The 14,797-nt window shown below is 39.6% G+C and overlaps 1 protein-coding gene and 1 pseudogene across 2 annotated transcripts; both read left to right on the forward strand.

Annotated features, from left to right (window-relative positions):
* The first annotated feature begins 450 nt into the window (after positions 1-450).
* Positions 451-5,950, forward strand: LOC146522343 (uncharacterized). Its single transcript, XM_085143519.1, has 7 exons — positions 451-659; positions 1,407-1,540; positions 1,708-2,843; positions 2,932-3,168; positions 3,267-3,488; positions 3,854-3,917; positions 4,251-5,950. Exons 3-7 carry the CDS (start codon positions 2,490-2,492, stop codon positions 5,315-5,317), a joined length of 1,944 nt encoding a protein of 647 aa, XP_084999645.1. The 5' UTR covers positions 451-659; positions 1,407-1,540; positions 1,708-2,489; the 3' UTR covers positions 5,318-5,950.
* Positions 5,951-9,670: 3,720 nt separating this feature from the next.
* On the forward strand, positions 9,671-14,700 carry LOC146522344 (tripartite motif-containing protein 16-like; annotated as a pseudogene). Its single transcript, XR_014871212.1, has 8 exons — positions 9,671-9,790; positions 10,310-10,587; positions 11,690-12,062; positions 12,160-12,255; positions 12,516-12,743; positions 13,091-13,252; positions 13,362-13,421; positions 13,519-14,700. The product of XR_014871212.1 is annotated as a tripartite motif-containing protein 16-like (transcript).
* Positions 14,701-14,797: the final 97 nt, after the last annotated feature.

Below are 14,797 nucleotides of genomic sequence, written 5' to 3' on the forward strand. Positions count from 1 at the left end.
ACTTTTTAAAGTTAGGCGTGCCAGTACGCCCATGGCAAAAAGTTAGTCTAGAGCCCTGTACATATATACGTATATACATATTTGTGTGTGTGTCTGTGTGTGTGTATGTATGTATGTAATGTCCATTGTATTGATTCAAATGTGCTCTGGGACAATCATAGGCATTGGTTGCTACTGAAAACAGGAAATAAAGCTGGTCCACACTATGGGCTGAACCATTTGTTAGTGGTGGAGGGGGGGGGGGGTAACACTATGCAATATATTCAGTTTTGGAATTTATTTTCAGTGCTAACTGTAGCTAGGCTCAAAGTGTTAATGCTATCTCATTTTGATAAACAATGTTATATTAAAAACTAGGGTGGCACTAGGGGTGGCAAGAGATCACTTCAGGGTGGCACATGCCACCCTATGCCACCCCTCTAGATCCACCCCTGCTGAGCTCTTACAAATTGCTGCTTGTGTATAGTTGAGTTACAGCTGGATGATGGGTGATCTTTACCAGCACTCGGTTTTCTTAGAGTGTCACTGTCTTAAAGAAGAACATCTAACAAGATTACAAAAATATTTCAGCATTCGACGCAGATCAGGTGGAGGAGAGTGTGGACCAGTGACGAGAGTGGACAAAAATGTCTACAGTGTGGCTTTCAAAAATAAAAAGGGTAGGTTTATTATACATAGGTGTCAACTGTTGGAAAAAAATATATATATATAATATATATACACACATATATATATCTATATATATATAGATATATATATATATGTATATGTGTATATATATATATATATATATATATATATATATATATATATATATATATATATATATATGTATGTATATATGTATGTATATGTATTACATATACATATAAAGGAATTGTGAATTGACAGTTTTTCTCGAAAGTTAAAATTGCTAATGCTACAAAACATTTGGTGGTCAGCCGTTGTCATAATGTCAAGTTCAAGCTATATATTACATTACAGAAGCAGCGTACAATGTACCACCACCACTTTTGAACTTATATCTGTGAATAGGCCATTGCATAGATGGGTACACTGGGATGACCAGATTACTGCAGTGTAAACAATAACAAATACAGTTTTAATTTCATTTGCTCTTTGAATGTTTCGTAGAAGAGGAAGTAAAGTCAGCTGCACAGACCTTAAAGACCTTAAAGCAGAAGTGGACTTTCCAATCAGCTTAGCAAGCGACTATAATTTATGTAGAGTCAGGAAAATATTGTCTTTCCTGCATTTGGTATGTACTTTTACAATTAAATTTTAGTTTGTTATAGGCATTTATTGGATATCAGGAGAAAGAATAAAAAGAAGGCCAAAAGAAACTGAAGAAAGGAAAATGGGTCACATAAAAAATTCAGTCTGTAACTCGAGATATCTGTCTACAGATCAACAGCGAGTCCTTCAGAGATCAGAGCATGTTTTGGAGCTTGGAGATCATCGTTTGGTGATCACAGTCCGAGAAAGTCTGGAAAGTGACGACACCTCTCATTTCATCACCCCTACTTCCACTCCAGCAGAGGTAAATTTCAGAAATAAGTTTAATCAAGGTTTTATGGCTTCATATAGAATTAACATTGTCCATATGATAAAAACATTGACGTAACCTCTTACTTCAGTATTATTATGATGTATCAGCTTTGCTACAGATTGATACCTCCTCTCATTTGCATTTCTTCCCAATCACAGACTCCTGAGAACATTCCCGCCTCGTCTCTTCCACCAAGTGATGAAGAGTATGAACTACATGTTGATAATTATCTCCTTCGTTACCTGAAAGAATGTCCACATCAAGAACTTGAGAACATGCTTTCCTGTTTAGCATGCTCTGCTGATTTTTACTGTGAGGAGGGGAGAGTTTTAGTCAGGAGGCTCGCTCAACCTGGTGCTGCAGATGAAGTTAGTGATTGGAAAGCTGAGGTAGACGCTCTCTTTGGTGGCTACTTGTGCCATTATGAGGTAAACCCTGACAAAGTTGAAGCTTTGGTTCAGTCCAGCAGCTCTTGTCAGACTGCAGGTGAGGTGAAGGTGTACACAGATGAGTCTGGGATGGCTGTTGTTGTTGGAGAACTGTCTCTGGTTCATGCCAGGTTGTTAGACATCGAGCAGCCTTCAAGTTTACGTGACAATATGGCATCTCTGAGTTTGAGTGAGGAAAGCACAACCATTGCTAGCTACAGCCTTTGTGATGGGCTCCAGGTGTTTGTGTGTCAGGGTGACATCACCAAGCAACACGCTGATGCTCTGGTAAATGCAGCCAATCAGGACTTGGAGCACTCTGCAGGTGTTGCTGCTGCACTGAGTCGAGCTGGTGGTCCTGAAATACAGAGAGAGAGAGCGATGAATTAGTGAAGTGTTTTGGGAAAATTCCCATAGGAGAAACAGTAGTGACCACAGGGGGTAACTTAAAGTGCAAGAAACTGCTTCATGCAGTTGGGCCTGTAGGTGGAAAACCAAGTGACAGAGACAAGATGTTACTGGAAAAAACTGTGCATTCAGCTTTAAAGTTTTCAGAAATAATGGAGTTTCAGTCCATAGCCATTCCTTGTATCAGCTCAGGTGTCTCTGGGGTTCCTCTCACTGTGTGCACTGAGGCAACTGTTGCTGCTGTGAAGGACTTTGGCAGTGTGGGAGGTCGAAGTTTGAGGAAAATCATCCTGATTGATAACAGAGTGGAGGCGGTGAGGGCCATGCAGGAAGCATGTGACAGGCTTCTCCAAGGGATAGAGACACCTGATGAAGATACAGCAAGAGGAGCCACTGCCAGAGCTCTTGGAGGCAGAGTCCACATGGAGGTTATTCAGGGATCGATCGAGAGCCAACAGGTGAGAAACGCTGCTGTAATTAAAATAAACAACACCTTGCAATAAAAAACATTTTCTAAGCCCACCAAATCTCCTGCTCTTGTCCTAGGTGGATGTTTTGGTGTGTCCTATGGTTGGCCATGATCCTCTCTCTACCCGTGTTGGAAATGCTTTGTTTGAAGTAGCTGGACCCCAGCTGACCACAAGGTTTAGAAAGGAAGCAGAAGATGAAACAGACCCTGGTGACTCAATACTGCTGGAGGGCTTACCTGGACTTCAGTCTAATGCAGTCTTCTTCCTCAATCTTGTTCCCTGGGATGGTGACCCAGACGGAGTTGCAGTCCAGGTGAGATAGTAAAGGAGTGATTTTATTATTCTGTCTGTTTGTGAGGACATTTTTTAATGAAGCCATTTGTCTTAATCCAGTATTCTTATGTGTTATAGGTTCTTCGAATGGGCATCAACACAATCCTATCTTCTTGCGAGAAGAAAGGATTCACATCTGTCGCTCTTCCCGTCCTCGGTGCTGGGATGACCCTGCAGTTTCCTGTCAGTGAGGAGGTGAGGGCTTTAAAGGAGGAAGTTCATGTATTTGAAGAGGAACGAGTGGGCATCACACCACTCCTGATCCACATTGTCATTCACCCCGATGACGAGTCAGATCAGGTAATGACAAAGTACTTTTTTCTTTACAAATTACCACCAACACTAAACTCTGATATTGATTTTGTTGTGCTTAGAAAAAATGAAATTGTAAAACACCACAACAGAAATTCATGTGGTACAATGGGATATATATGTGACAGTATTAAAAGTCATCTTGTTTGCCAATATCAGTCTTTTCTGACACCAAATTTTGGTGTAGCATTCATTTTTTTTCGAACGGCAACTGGGCTTTACAAAACTTAATTTATGCTCCTACTTGCTAACATAATGTGTACCAATAATTCACCAATCACGTTTTGTTTCCTCTGCATCTAATGAATATATAAAGGAACTCTTACTAATGTAATAATTTGTTGTCTTTGCAGACATTTGTCTCAGTCCAAAAAACCAAATCCACTGAAGGAGTTCACCATAAAGACCAAGATCAAGGTTGGTGTAGAAAATATCCACAGATAATAATCCCGACAGTGCTTTATATACATACATACATATATGTATGTATGTATATAAAGCATATATATTTTACATATATGTAAAATGTTTATATATATATATATATATATGTATATATATATATAAACATTTTTAAAGGGACTACATTAAAACAAAAATAGTAAATTGTGACATCTAATAGAGCATTTGAAAAAAAGTCCATCAAAGAAGACTAAATAGACAGCCAATTTGTGAATGATTGCATTAACCCTACTAATCACTGGCTTGTACTTAACAAATGTACTTAACAGAGTCAACTTTCTCCTCTAGAGTCAACAACAATGAGGTTGGTCCTGCTGGGAAAAACTGGATCTGGGAAAAGTCACCTGGGTAACACCATTCTTGGAGAGGAGCTTTTTGCCACTTATGCCTCTCCAAACTCTGGAACAATGAAATGCCAAACAGAAACCAAAACAGTCAGTAAAAGAAGCATCACTCTGATTGACACCCCTGGTTTCTTTGACACAGGAAGGTCTGAGGTGGATTTGAACTCTGAGATAATGAGCTGTATGACAGAGTGTGCTCCTGGGCCTCATGCTTTTCTCATTGTGCTTCGAGTGGATAAATTCACAGAGCACGAGCAGGCTGTCATCACTAAGATATGTCAGTGTTTCTCAGATGAAGCTCTAAAATATGCTGTTGTTGTTTTCACTCACGGTGAACAGCTTGAGAAAATTTTAAAAATTGAAGATTTTGTCAGTCAGAACAAAAATCTGAGTGATCTGGTGTCAAAGTGTGGTGGTCGGTGCCACGTCTTTGATAACAAACACTGGAACAACAACCAGCCAGATAACTACAGGAGCAACCAGTTCCAGCTGGAGGAGTTACTGAAAACAATAGAAAAAATGGTGGTGGAAAAAAACGGAGGCTACTACACAAATAAAACGCTACAACATGTGGAGACGGCAATACTAGAAGAGGTAGAGCATATTAGAAACTCAATGCCAGATAAAACCCCAGAAGAGATCAGAAACCAGGCTAAAACTAATGTGTTTAAGAGGTTTCTGATCCAAACGACAGGGATTGCAACAGGAGCTTTGCTCGGTGCTTTTTTTGGTGTAGTAACATTGGCTGAATTTGCTGTGAAATCTGTGAAGAACTCACAACCGATGAGTGTCACAGAAATGTTAGCATGTGTGCCTGCTGCTGCAACATTAGGAAAAACAGCACTAGTAGCTGCAGGAACAGTAGGTTTGGGAGCAGCAGCAGCAGGAGGAGTAATGGGAGGCATCACTGGAAATGAAGCCGCTAAGGATGCAGAGTCACCTTTAGATGCTGTACGGAGAGTATATAAGGCTGTCCAAAGAAAAAGAAAAGCTTTTACTGAATATACGTAAGATTTTCTTAATAAGCAGATATTTATGTGAACGTTTGATTATTTTATTACCTCTTGATAATGTTACATTACATATAATGTTTACATATTTAGAAGGCAGTACATAAATTTGATTTATTTGGAGGTTTTTGGGACTATTAAAGGTTTATTCAGCGGTTTCCGTCATTTAGGCGCCTATTTTTTTTTTTTCTTCGCTTACTTTGCCTTGGGCTACTGTGTCAAAATTTTTCATAAAGTTGGGAATAAGGGAAATGTGGGGTAAAGCAAGTGAAGGCTCTGATTAATTCAACACCATTGCCAGCAGTAAGAGGGTTCATCTGGAGGAAAGATATTTGGAGGGGCTCACAAACAGCAATAGTGCCCTCAGTGGAGGACAACAGCTATCTTACCCTGGAAAAAAGCAATTGTGTTTCAGTTACTGGAAGGATGTAACTTTGCCAGTGACGGACTTGAACTCTTGTCTTTTTTCACGTTACTCTGACACCCCACCCTTTTTTTAAAGCAACTCATTTGCTACTTTAGGGCCAGAATGTGTTGGTGTTTATTAACTATAACTGGGGTTTTACTTGAGCACTCATGTTGCAGCATAATGTAACCTTCCACAGCTTTAAGGTGAATAAAATGTTTAAATGAAGTGTGGTTTGCCTTTTTTTGTTTACAATCAAGTTTAATTTCTATCACAAATTCGCATGATAGTGCTTTGCAAACTGTATAAGTTCGAGGAAGTACACACCAGACAGGCTATTTGAGGCCAAGCACACACCTATATTAGTCACAATTTAAGTGTAATAACATCCTACTAGGTGTGGTATGGAAAAAGGTTAGAGCTTTACCCTTAGTATTATTGCTGTGGCTCAAGCAATGGAAGCTTTATAACATTCACTGTCACAAATGAGATATTCAGAGTTCCATTTTACTAGAAAAGTGTCCCCAGCACTGTTCTGAATTTATCATTAACAGCATGCACAGTTGTTTGGTCATATGGCCCATATTTCAATTCGATATTCAGCTTTATTTATATAGTGCCAAATCACGACAACATTTTTCTCAAAATCCTTTGAAAATTAAAGATCAGACAATAACACAGAGAAAACCCCAACTATCAAATGAACCTCTATAACAGGGGTGGGGGAACTAAACCCAGGGTGATATCCTTCAGTATGAGAGAGCTGTGACTGACCGTTCATGGGGCTCATCTGGATTTCTATCTGCATCTCAAGCTATCTCATGTTACATACAAAAAAAGCACCGTCTGATAACCCATTTCTACATAAATGTGTAATAGCTGTTTCCAAAGAGAGGAACAGCTGCAAAAATCATCCCAAAAGCTTCCATACACTTTCTTCCTTAGACTACAAATTCACCTTGTCAAGTTTAAGATGGCCTGAATAATGGCCTCTCTCTCTCTCTCTCTCTCTCTCTCCCTCCCTTAGAGTAATGATAAAACTTATGTTTAATCGTTGCTCTAAGATATGCTTACAATACCTAATTCAAAGCTAATAATTATATCTAATGATGGCTCACCTGAAGCTGACGCTCTGGCACGTGTGTCAAAAACCACACTGCTTCAGAAGCACTGTGTCAAGGTTTGATTTGTTTGGCCAGAGTCATGTGATCAGTGACATTTAGAACGTAGCTGATTCGATGGTTTATAAGGAAGTGGATCATTCGCGGGATTTGTGGAGTGCTTTGATGGTGAGAGACAACAAACCACTGATCATTCTACTGAGCGATACCGAGCCAGCAAGGAAGAGGGGAGGTTCTGTTGTGTGGGAGAATTTTGAGTTGATTTTCCTCAATTGGGTGGGTTTGCCAGCTTTCTATTCTTGTTGTTTGTCTTTGTTTTGATTGTGTTTATTTTATTTTTAATAATATTATTTACAAACATACCTGTCCAGCTGTCCAGTGATTAATTGTATAAGTACCTGGAGGCGGGAACTCACAGCAGAAGCATACTCATAATGTGTTGTACATTATTATTATTATTAAAGAAAGACCACACCATGGCACATGTTTAAATAAGGGAAGCTTATTGATCAAATGTATCTATTAAACAAATAGACATAATTATTTCACCCAAAAAACATACATATTCAAAGCAACAAAAGTGTGGCCCAATATCAGACAGAACTGTGAACTCTGTAGAATGGGCAGTCATAATGAAGCACTACACTTTAATTTGTAGATTCAAGCTGTTCTTCATAATTTTGGCCACCAGATGTCACCAGAGAGGAATGTGTTGAAAAGCTTCTAGTATGAAGTGTTTTTAACACAAGCTTCAATGCTTCAGAAAGCTTCATTTGAGCATCTAATAGACTCCAGTTTGTTCATGTCAATCAGGGGTGGGAGACTCCAGACCCAAAGGGCTGATGTCATGCAGGTTTTAGATATCACCTTGGGTCAACACACCTGAAACAAATGATCAGTTCTTTACCAGGCATCCCAAGAAATCAAAAACATGTTGAGGAGGTAATTTATCCATTTAAATCTGCTGTGTTGGATCAAGGACACATCTAAAACCTGCAGGACACCGGCACTTGATGCCTGGAGTTCCCCTACCCCTGATTGAATGAGTCCATTGCCTATCCAAAACCTAGAAACCTTCCCAATAAAGCAACGGGGACAGAGACAACTATAAGTGTTGATATGTGAGTGCTAGGTAAACTTAAGTCTGCTACTGCAAATGAAAACATCATAGTTTACACATACTACAATTGACTAGACAAGCTAACCAATGCCAGTCTAGTGAAAGGTCCGAACAAGAACACACTCCTGTTTATAAAAAAAAGATATTATTATTATTTTTTTTAAGTTATTATTATTACTTAGCAGTGATTGTTCCAGAATAAAACAAATATGGATTTGAACGTATTTCTCTGCCTATGGTAGTGCAGTGCTCCATAGTTGTATATGAACATTTAGAATATTGCTTTGTTTTTCTAAAACTGTCATATGCGAGTTTGCATATTTACTGTGCCACCTTACAATACTGTGATTTCCTACACATACTGTCAGTGCACTGTGTGCAAGTGTAGAATTAACACGCATGTCATTACACTGACTCCATTAGTTACAGAAAACCTTGGAAGAACTTCTGCTTCCTAACAAAGAATGATCAAAATACCTCTGAAATAAGTTTGAGTACACACCTGCTAGACCTCATATCACTGGAAAGAAATCTATAAACAATAATCAACAAAACTTTGTGAGGAAGCAATTTCACTCTCCTTCTGTCCAGCTGTAGCTTCAGGTCTACTCAGCACTCCCCACTTTTTTGATTGCTTATTCACAATTACATTGGTCATTTCCTTTAAGGTAAAACTCAAGAAATTCCATTTGCATATGAATTGTGTCCTATAAACACACTTTCTTTGTCTTCCCTAGCAGTTATTGAATAGTTGCATCCACCTCTAAAGTAATTACATTTTAATCTGTTTTGCAGAGCAAGCAAACAACATGTAAGATGGTAGATTACAGAACTACCTGACATTCAGCCACAATGTAGACAAAGCAGGATAACTTCTAAAAGTCTACAAATTAGATCTTCAGTTAAAGTGACTGCAAGCTACAAAAATGATCCAGAAGATACGAGCCAGCTGCTAAACAAACAGATGAGATCAAGAAAGTTCACCATTGATGCTACATGAGAAACAACATTTCTACTTAAGAAAACTCTTCAACTCTTGATTGAATTTACTGAGATGGCTCATCTCAACAGGCAGCAAAGGACGTGTGATCTACTTGTTGTTCGTCAGAACAGATTTTGTGTCAAGTCATTTTTATTAAATGTTTTGAGGTTATGTTAGCTGTTTGACATATACATGTTATTCCGCAGTTTTATTTTATTTTTTATAAAAAATGTAGACACTAATCACTAAATGTTACAATTAAACTAAATAACCTTGCTTTTTGTTTGTTTTTGTAAATATAGTAGAAGTTTGAAAGATTTCTGTGAAACAGTGACACAGAGACAATCCCTGCACAATACTTATGATCAGCACGTTTTGGAGAAATCCCTGCACAAACAAGAGAGAAAGTATTGAGACTGCTGCAGACAGCAGGATGTGACTGAGGTGATCAGTGTGCTTCAGCAACATTCATGTTGCTCACAATAAATCCATTTATAAAGTAAAACATACAGAGAAAAGACTGCGTGTTTGATGACATAACCACACAGATTTCCAACTGTTTTTAAGGCTCTTCACCGCAAAAATAATAATGAGAGAGATGGTGTTGTTTTCTTTTGAGCATGTGTAATAAATAGAAGCGGTAGTATCAAATAAATAATTAAACAATTGGGGAGACCACCCCAAACGTCTCTGGCACGCGTCGAAGCAACAGGTACCTATTACCTCGTTTAGTCGTAGTCACGTGACCTGGATATTTAGCCCCGCACTTCCGAGGACTGTTTTAATACGTCTGTGGTTCTGAAGCTCCACACAACGTCGAAACGTCTGTATCGACTTTTGTTTTGGTTAGTACGCCCAGCTTTGCGGACCAACTTCTTTGTGGTCTGCTGCTGTTGTTGCTGTGCCACCTCCACCCTTGTTACGCATGACACGTAGCACCAATTCCAATCAGTGTTGAGACCCCGGATTGTTTGCCGCGCTTGGCTCACAGGTGAATTGATTACAGTGTTTCCTAGATAAGGTGCGACTATTTGCGGTTCCTGTCAATGAACTGCACTTTTGATTTGGTGGGTCTCATATTACAGATAGTGTATTAGTAGATCATGTACTGAAGAGGCTTAGGGCCACCAGGGAAAAAAAAATATGTTACTGGTTCTGCAACCCAATTTGCCTCCTTGTTAAAAGTTGATTGTCCGTCCAGTTCACGTGGTCTGTTGCCGAGCCTGGTATTTTTATTTTCTGTACAAGTTTTCGTAATGTGCAGTTTATCGGTGGCATCTGCTAGTTCGTAACTCCCACAGTATATAAATTGTACAGTAATGATGAATCGGAAACGCTAAGATTTTAAACCTCCGCTTTTTCAGAGAAAACGAGAAGTGTTCTTCGCGTGGATTTCATCCAAATGGCAGAGAAACAGAAGCCGCAGTGTGGCGTCGAGTTAGAGCCGAATCAGTTTTACTGCTCGGTATGTCTGGACCTGCTCAAAGATCCCGTCACCATCCAGTGTGGACACACTTACTGCAGAAGCTGTATCGAGGGATGCTGGGACCAGGAAAAAGAGAAGGGAACGCACAGCTGTCCTCAGTGTAGGGAGACCTTCCGCCCAAGGCCTGTCCTCAGGAGGAACAACATGCTGGCTGAGGTGATGCATCCACGGTGCTGCTTTTGAAAATAAATAAAATGACAATTTATTTGACGTAGCAAGTTAACTAAAGTTCAAATACTCGGAGCTCAGAGAAATACTTGATGAGAAATATTTTTTTTATTTATTTGTATTATTCTTTCTGATATTATCATTATCCAATTTCTAGTTTGTTTTCATTTACAACATTCATAAACAGATTTTCATTAATGGTGTGGTGGTTTGCTTGGTGTGATTCTAGTCTGAGACACATCCCTTTGGGTTGAGTCAGGAAGGGCAGCTGGTGTAAGTATAAGTGAGTACAGTGGACTCATTGTTATCTTTAAGAAACCAGTTTGAGATGATTTGAGCTTTGAGACGGTGTGTTAGCCTGCTGGAAGTAGCCATCAGTAGACGACATGCTGCGGTCATAAAAGGATGGACATGGTAGGCAACAATACTTTGGTAGGCTGTGGTGTTTCGGTGATGCTGTGTTTGGGCTGGGGGGAGGGGCAAAGTGTGCCAGAGGATATCACCTCTACAGCATTCGAACAGAAACCGGAACTGATGCAAGGTAGGATGGATCCATGCTCTTATATTGTTCATGCCAAACTCTCACTATCAACTGAAAGTTGCAGGAGAAATTTGTTCTTCAGAACCAGCGACAATCTTCTTCAGTAGTCTAATTTTGGTGAGCGTGTGTGAATTCTGGCCTGAGTTTTGTGTTCTTAGCTGTGGAAGTGGCTCTTCTGCTGTTGCAGACCATCTGCTCAGTTTGAATTTCAGCAGGTGATCTTGACCATGTCTACATGCCTAAATGCAGTGAGTTGCTGCCATGTGTTTAGTTGATTAGATATGTGTTGAAACAAGCAGATGAACAGATGCACCTCATAAAGTGTCCAGTAATCATAATTTTATATTTTCTTTGGCATGTCATTAGATTTTCTTGTGGGTGTTTGCATTGTCTGCTCTTGTTACCCCTAAAATATTTAAATGAATTATATTATCATAGCACATGCTTTCTAAATGATAGTGCTGTCTTAAAATAAATAACACATTTTTCTATAGTTTCGATTCTGTTTGTCGTGCAAAACCTCTGACCGCTTTTATTTGATCACTGTAGGTTGTAGAGAAGTTGAAGAGGACAGTAACCCAACAGCCCCGCCCATCCTCTCCTCTTGCTCCTGCAGGACCAACAGACATTGCCTGTGATTTCTGTTGTGGGACCAGAAGAAACAAAGCCACCATGTCTTGTCTGACCTGCTTGGCATCGTACTGTCCGGCTCATCTTGAGCCTCACCAAAGTTTTCCTGTGCTGAAGCTTCACCAGCTGGTGTCTGCTACAGTGCCATTAAAGGAAAAAATATGTGCGAAGCACAACAAGCTGATGGAGGTTTACTGTAAGACTGATCGAAGGTGTATCTGCTATTTGTGCACCATGGATGATCACAGGCACCACTCAAGTGTCAGCTGCAGCAGAAAGAGCTGATAAACAGGTAGAGACAAAAAGCCAATGTAAATCTGGAGAGTGGTTGAATTTTACTCCTGTGACTGAAATATTCACAATGACACATTCGTGGTTGCTTCTTACAGGTAAAACTTGGTGAGATCCAGAGTGCAGTCAAGCGGAGATTCCAGGAGAGACGAGAGGAGCTGAATGAGCTGGTGCAAGCTGTGAAGGACTTCGAGGTGTGGAAATAAGACTAGAAAACGTGTATCTGTTCTGACCACAGCAGTGTCTTTTGTACAGGTTCTGACATCTGGCAGTGAGAGCTGATAACCATGACTGTCTGTAATTGCAACATGTATTCCTGCATTTTGGTGTACACCTACTACGTTTGTTTTGAATTTATTTTACGTTCATATGTTTTTGCCAGGAACAAAGTGAATCCAGAAAACTTTCTGCTATGTTGTGCATCTATTTTAAACTGAACCTTTATGAATAACAGATTTGTTGTCAGACTGCTGTGAAGTCCAATGACAGGCACTTTGACAAGCTGATCTCCTCCATCCAAAAACGACGTGCTTTAATGAAGGAGTTGATTGAAGCTCGGTGGAAAACTGCAATAGCTGAGGCAGAAGATCTGCAGATGCAGCTGGAGGAGGAGATGGCCAAGCTGAAGAGATGCTGACGTGGAGCAGGTTTCCCACACAGCTGACATATTCATTTCAGTCAGGTAAAAGTTGTGTGTTCTAGACAAACCCATCTTTTTTTTTTTTTTATATATATATATATATATATATATATAATTTTCACCTCATACACATTTTATTTCAATTCAGTATCAATCAAGCATCAATCATCTATAGCTGCAAGACACAAGTACTAGTAAAATGTTCTAGAGAATATTACACCCATGTTTCCATATATCTGTGAAACCAGCTGCCTGATTTGGACTACTTGGGAATATTGTGTGCCTTTTTATATACAGAAAGATATAAACATGTCAGGTTCCTATCTGCAACATCGCAGTTTCTGCAGTTAATATACCTTTTCTGTTCTGACTTGTCATTTTTCCTCTAGATCTTCAAGTCTCTCTCCATCTCATGTGAATCGCAGACCTGCCAAGAGGCGCTGTTGTTCGTCCGAAACGTTCAATGAAAACGGTGACTGACTATGTGTCTGACCTGGGAGATAACATGAAGGATCTCTTGGAGACCACATGGCATGAGGTCTCTGCCACAGGTGCCTGAAGGAAATATTAAATAAGTTGAATACCAGTTCCTCTGTTTTCGTGTGTGTGTGTGTGTGTGTGTCTATATAGATATCTATATATATCTCTTTTTCCTGTTAGTGTCTTTTACAGCTGTTGTGCTGCCACCTGTGCCAAAGACCAGGGGAGAGTTATTGCACTGTAAGTAAAACCGTTAAGGCAGATCATTATATAAATGAAGTAATCACTTACTAAATACTAGAAGGCTGATGATATTCCTGGTTTGCTTGTCCATCAGATCACTGTCCTCTAACACTGGATCCCAACTCTGTCAACAAATGCTTTGTCATTTCACGGCAATCTAAACGAGTGACGAGTGGCTGCTATGAGCATTTTCATTTATCTCACTCAGACAGGTTTGGAGGTGTGAAGCAGGTGCTGTGCAGAGAGGGTTTAACAGGGCGGTGCTATTGGGAGGTCAGTTGGAGTGGTGGCGTCTGGTCAGTGGCAGCGTCTTACAAAAACATCAGCCGAACATCATTCGACTCAGAATTTGGGAAGAATGACAAGTCCTGGAGTTTGGAGTGCTCTGCAAAAGGATATACTTTCAGACATAACTTAGTAGCCAAGGCAGTGTCAGGTCCTTGTACCTCTCAGATTGGCGTGTACTTGGATTACAAGTCAGGTACTCTGTCGTTTTACTGCATCTCTGACACCATGACTCTGCTTCACAAAGTGTGCACAGTATTCAATCAGCCTCTCTATTCTGGCCTTGGGCTGAAGGAAGGAAGCTCTGGCTGTTATGCAGAAGTGAAGAAGTTGTGATGCCAACTTTTTCACCTCTGCCATGTTGATTAATGTCTTTCAAGACCTAATATAAGCAGTGTAGAAACCTGTGAGCGCTGCTGTTAAGTGAGCTCATTGAACTTGATTAACACTTATTTGTTATATGCTGAATGACTTGCACTATTTGGCTGTTGAAAGGCGTGACAGGTGCTCCACTGTGACATAGGACATTGAAATTGTAAGAGTTTGTCGCTCTAATTAATTTATGCTTAACAGGTGTTTGTTTGCTTGTTTTATTGAGTTTAAATTGACTTTTTTACTTGCATGTACTTTGTTTTCTTTCCATTTTACTACTTTAATATCTGGGGGGGAATGAAGTTGACAACCTATTGCGCATAGGGCTTATTGTACTAATGATGAATGGGTTCAGATGAAGTCAGTTTTGCAGTCAGCTAAAGCTACAGAGATGCTGTATTGCACTATGACCAACGTCTAGAAGATGTAGGATAAAGGTTATTGTGGCTTTTGTGACACTTTTACAAAGGTACTGCCCTCATTTCTCAAAGGTTTGCCAAATTAATGTTTCTGTATTTTTATTTGGAACTGTTTTTAGACTGCTTTCATAGGAATCCTTTCCTATTTATCTGAGGTTGTGCTAAAAATCAATAAATAAAAATGATTGCCAGTATTTAAACTGTTGTGAATGACTTGTTTGTCCATGTTCTGTCAAATGTGTCTCTCATTAATGATATCCAGTTTGTTTTGTTTTGTGTTGTTGTTTTGTTTTTTTT

This window comes from Neolamprologus multifasciatus, chromosome 3, assembly GCF_963576455.1.
Source record: "Neolamprologus multifasciatus chromosome 3, fNeoMul1.2, whole genome shotgun sequence".
Classification (NCBI taxonomy): Eukaryota; Metazoa; Chordata; class Actinopteri; order Cichliformes; family Cichlidae; genus Neolamprologus; species Neolamprologus multifasciatus.

Bases quoted from the DNA above. Each gene is read 5' to 3' on its own strand.
- LOC146522343 (XM_085143519.1), top strand. From the start codon at position 2,490: ATGTTACTGGAAAAAACTGTGCATTCAGCTTTAAAGTTTTCAGAAATA. The intron at 3,489-3,853 runs GTAATGACAAAG...TTGTCTTTGCAG, and splicing joins CCGATGACGAGTCAGATCAG to ACATTTGTCTCAGTCCAAAA. The intron at 3,918-4,250 runs GTTGGTGTAGAA...TTTCTCCTCTAG, and splicing joins CCATAAAGACCAAGATCAAG to AGTCAACAACAATGAGGTTG.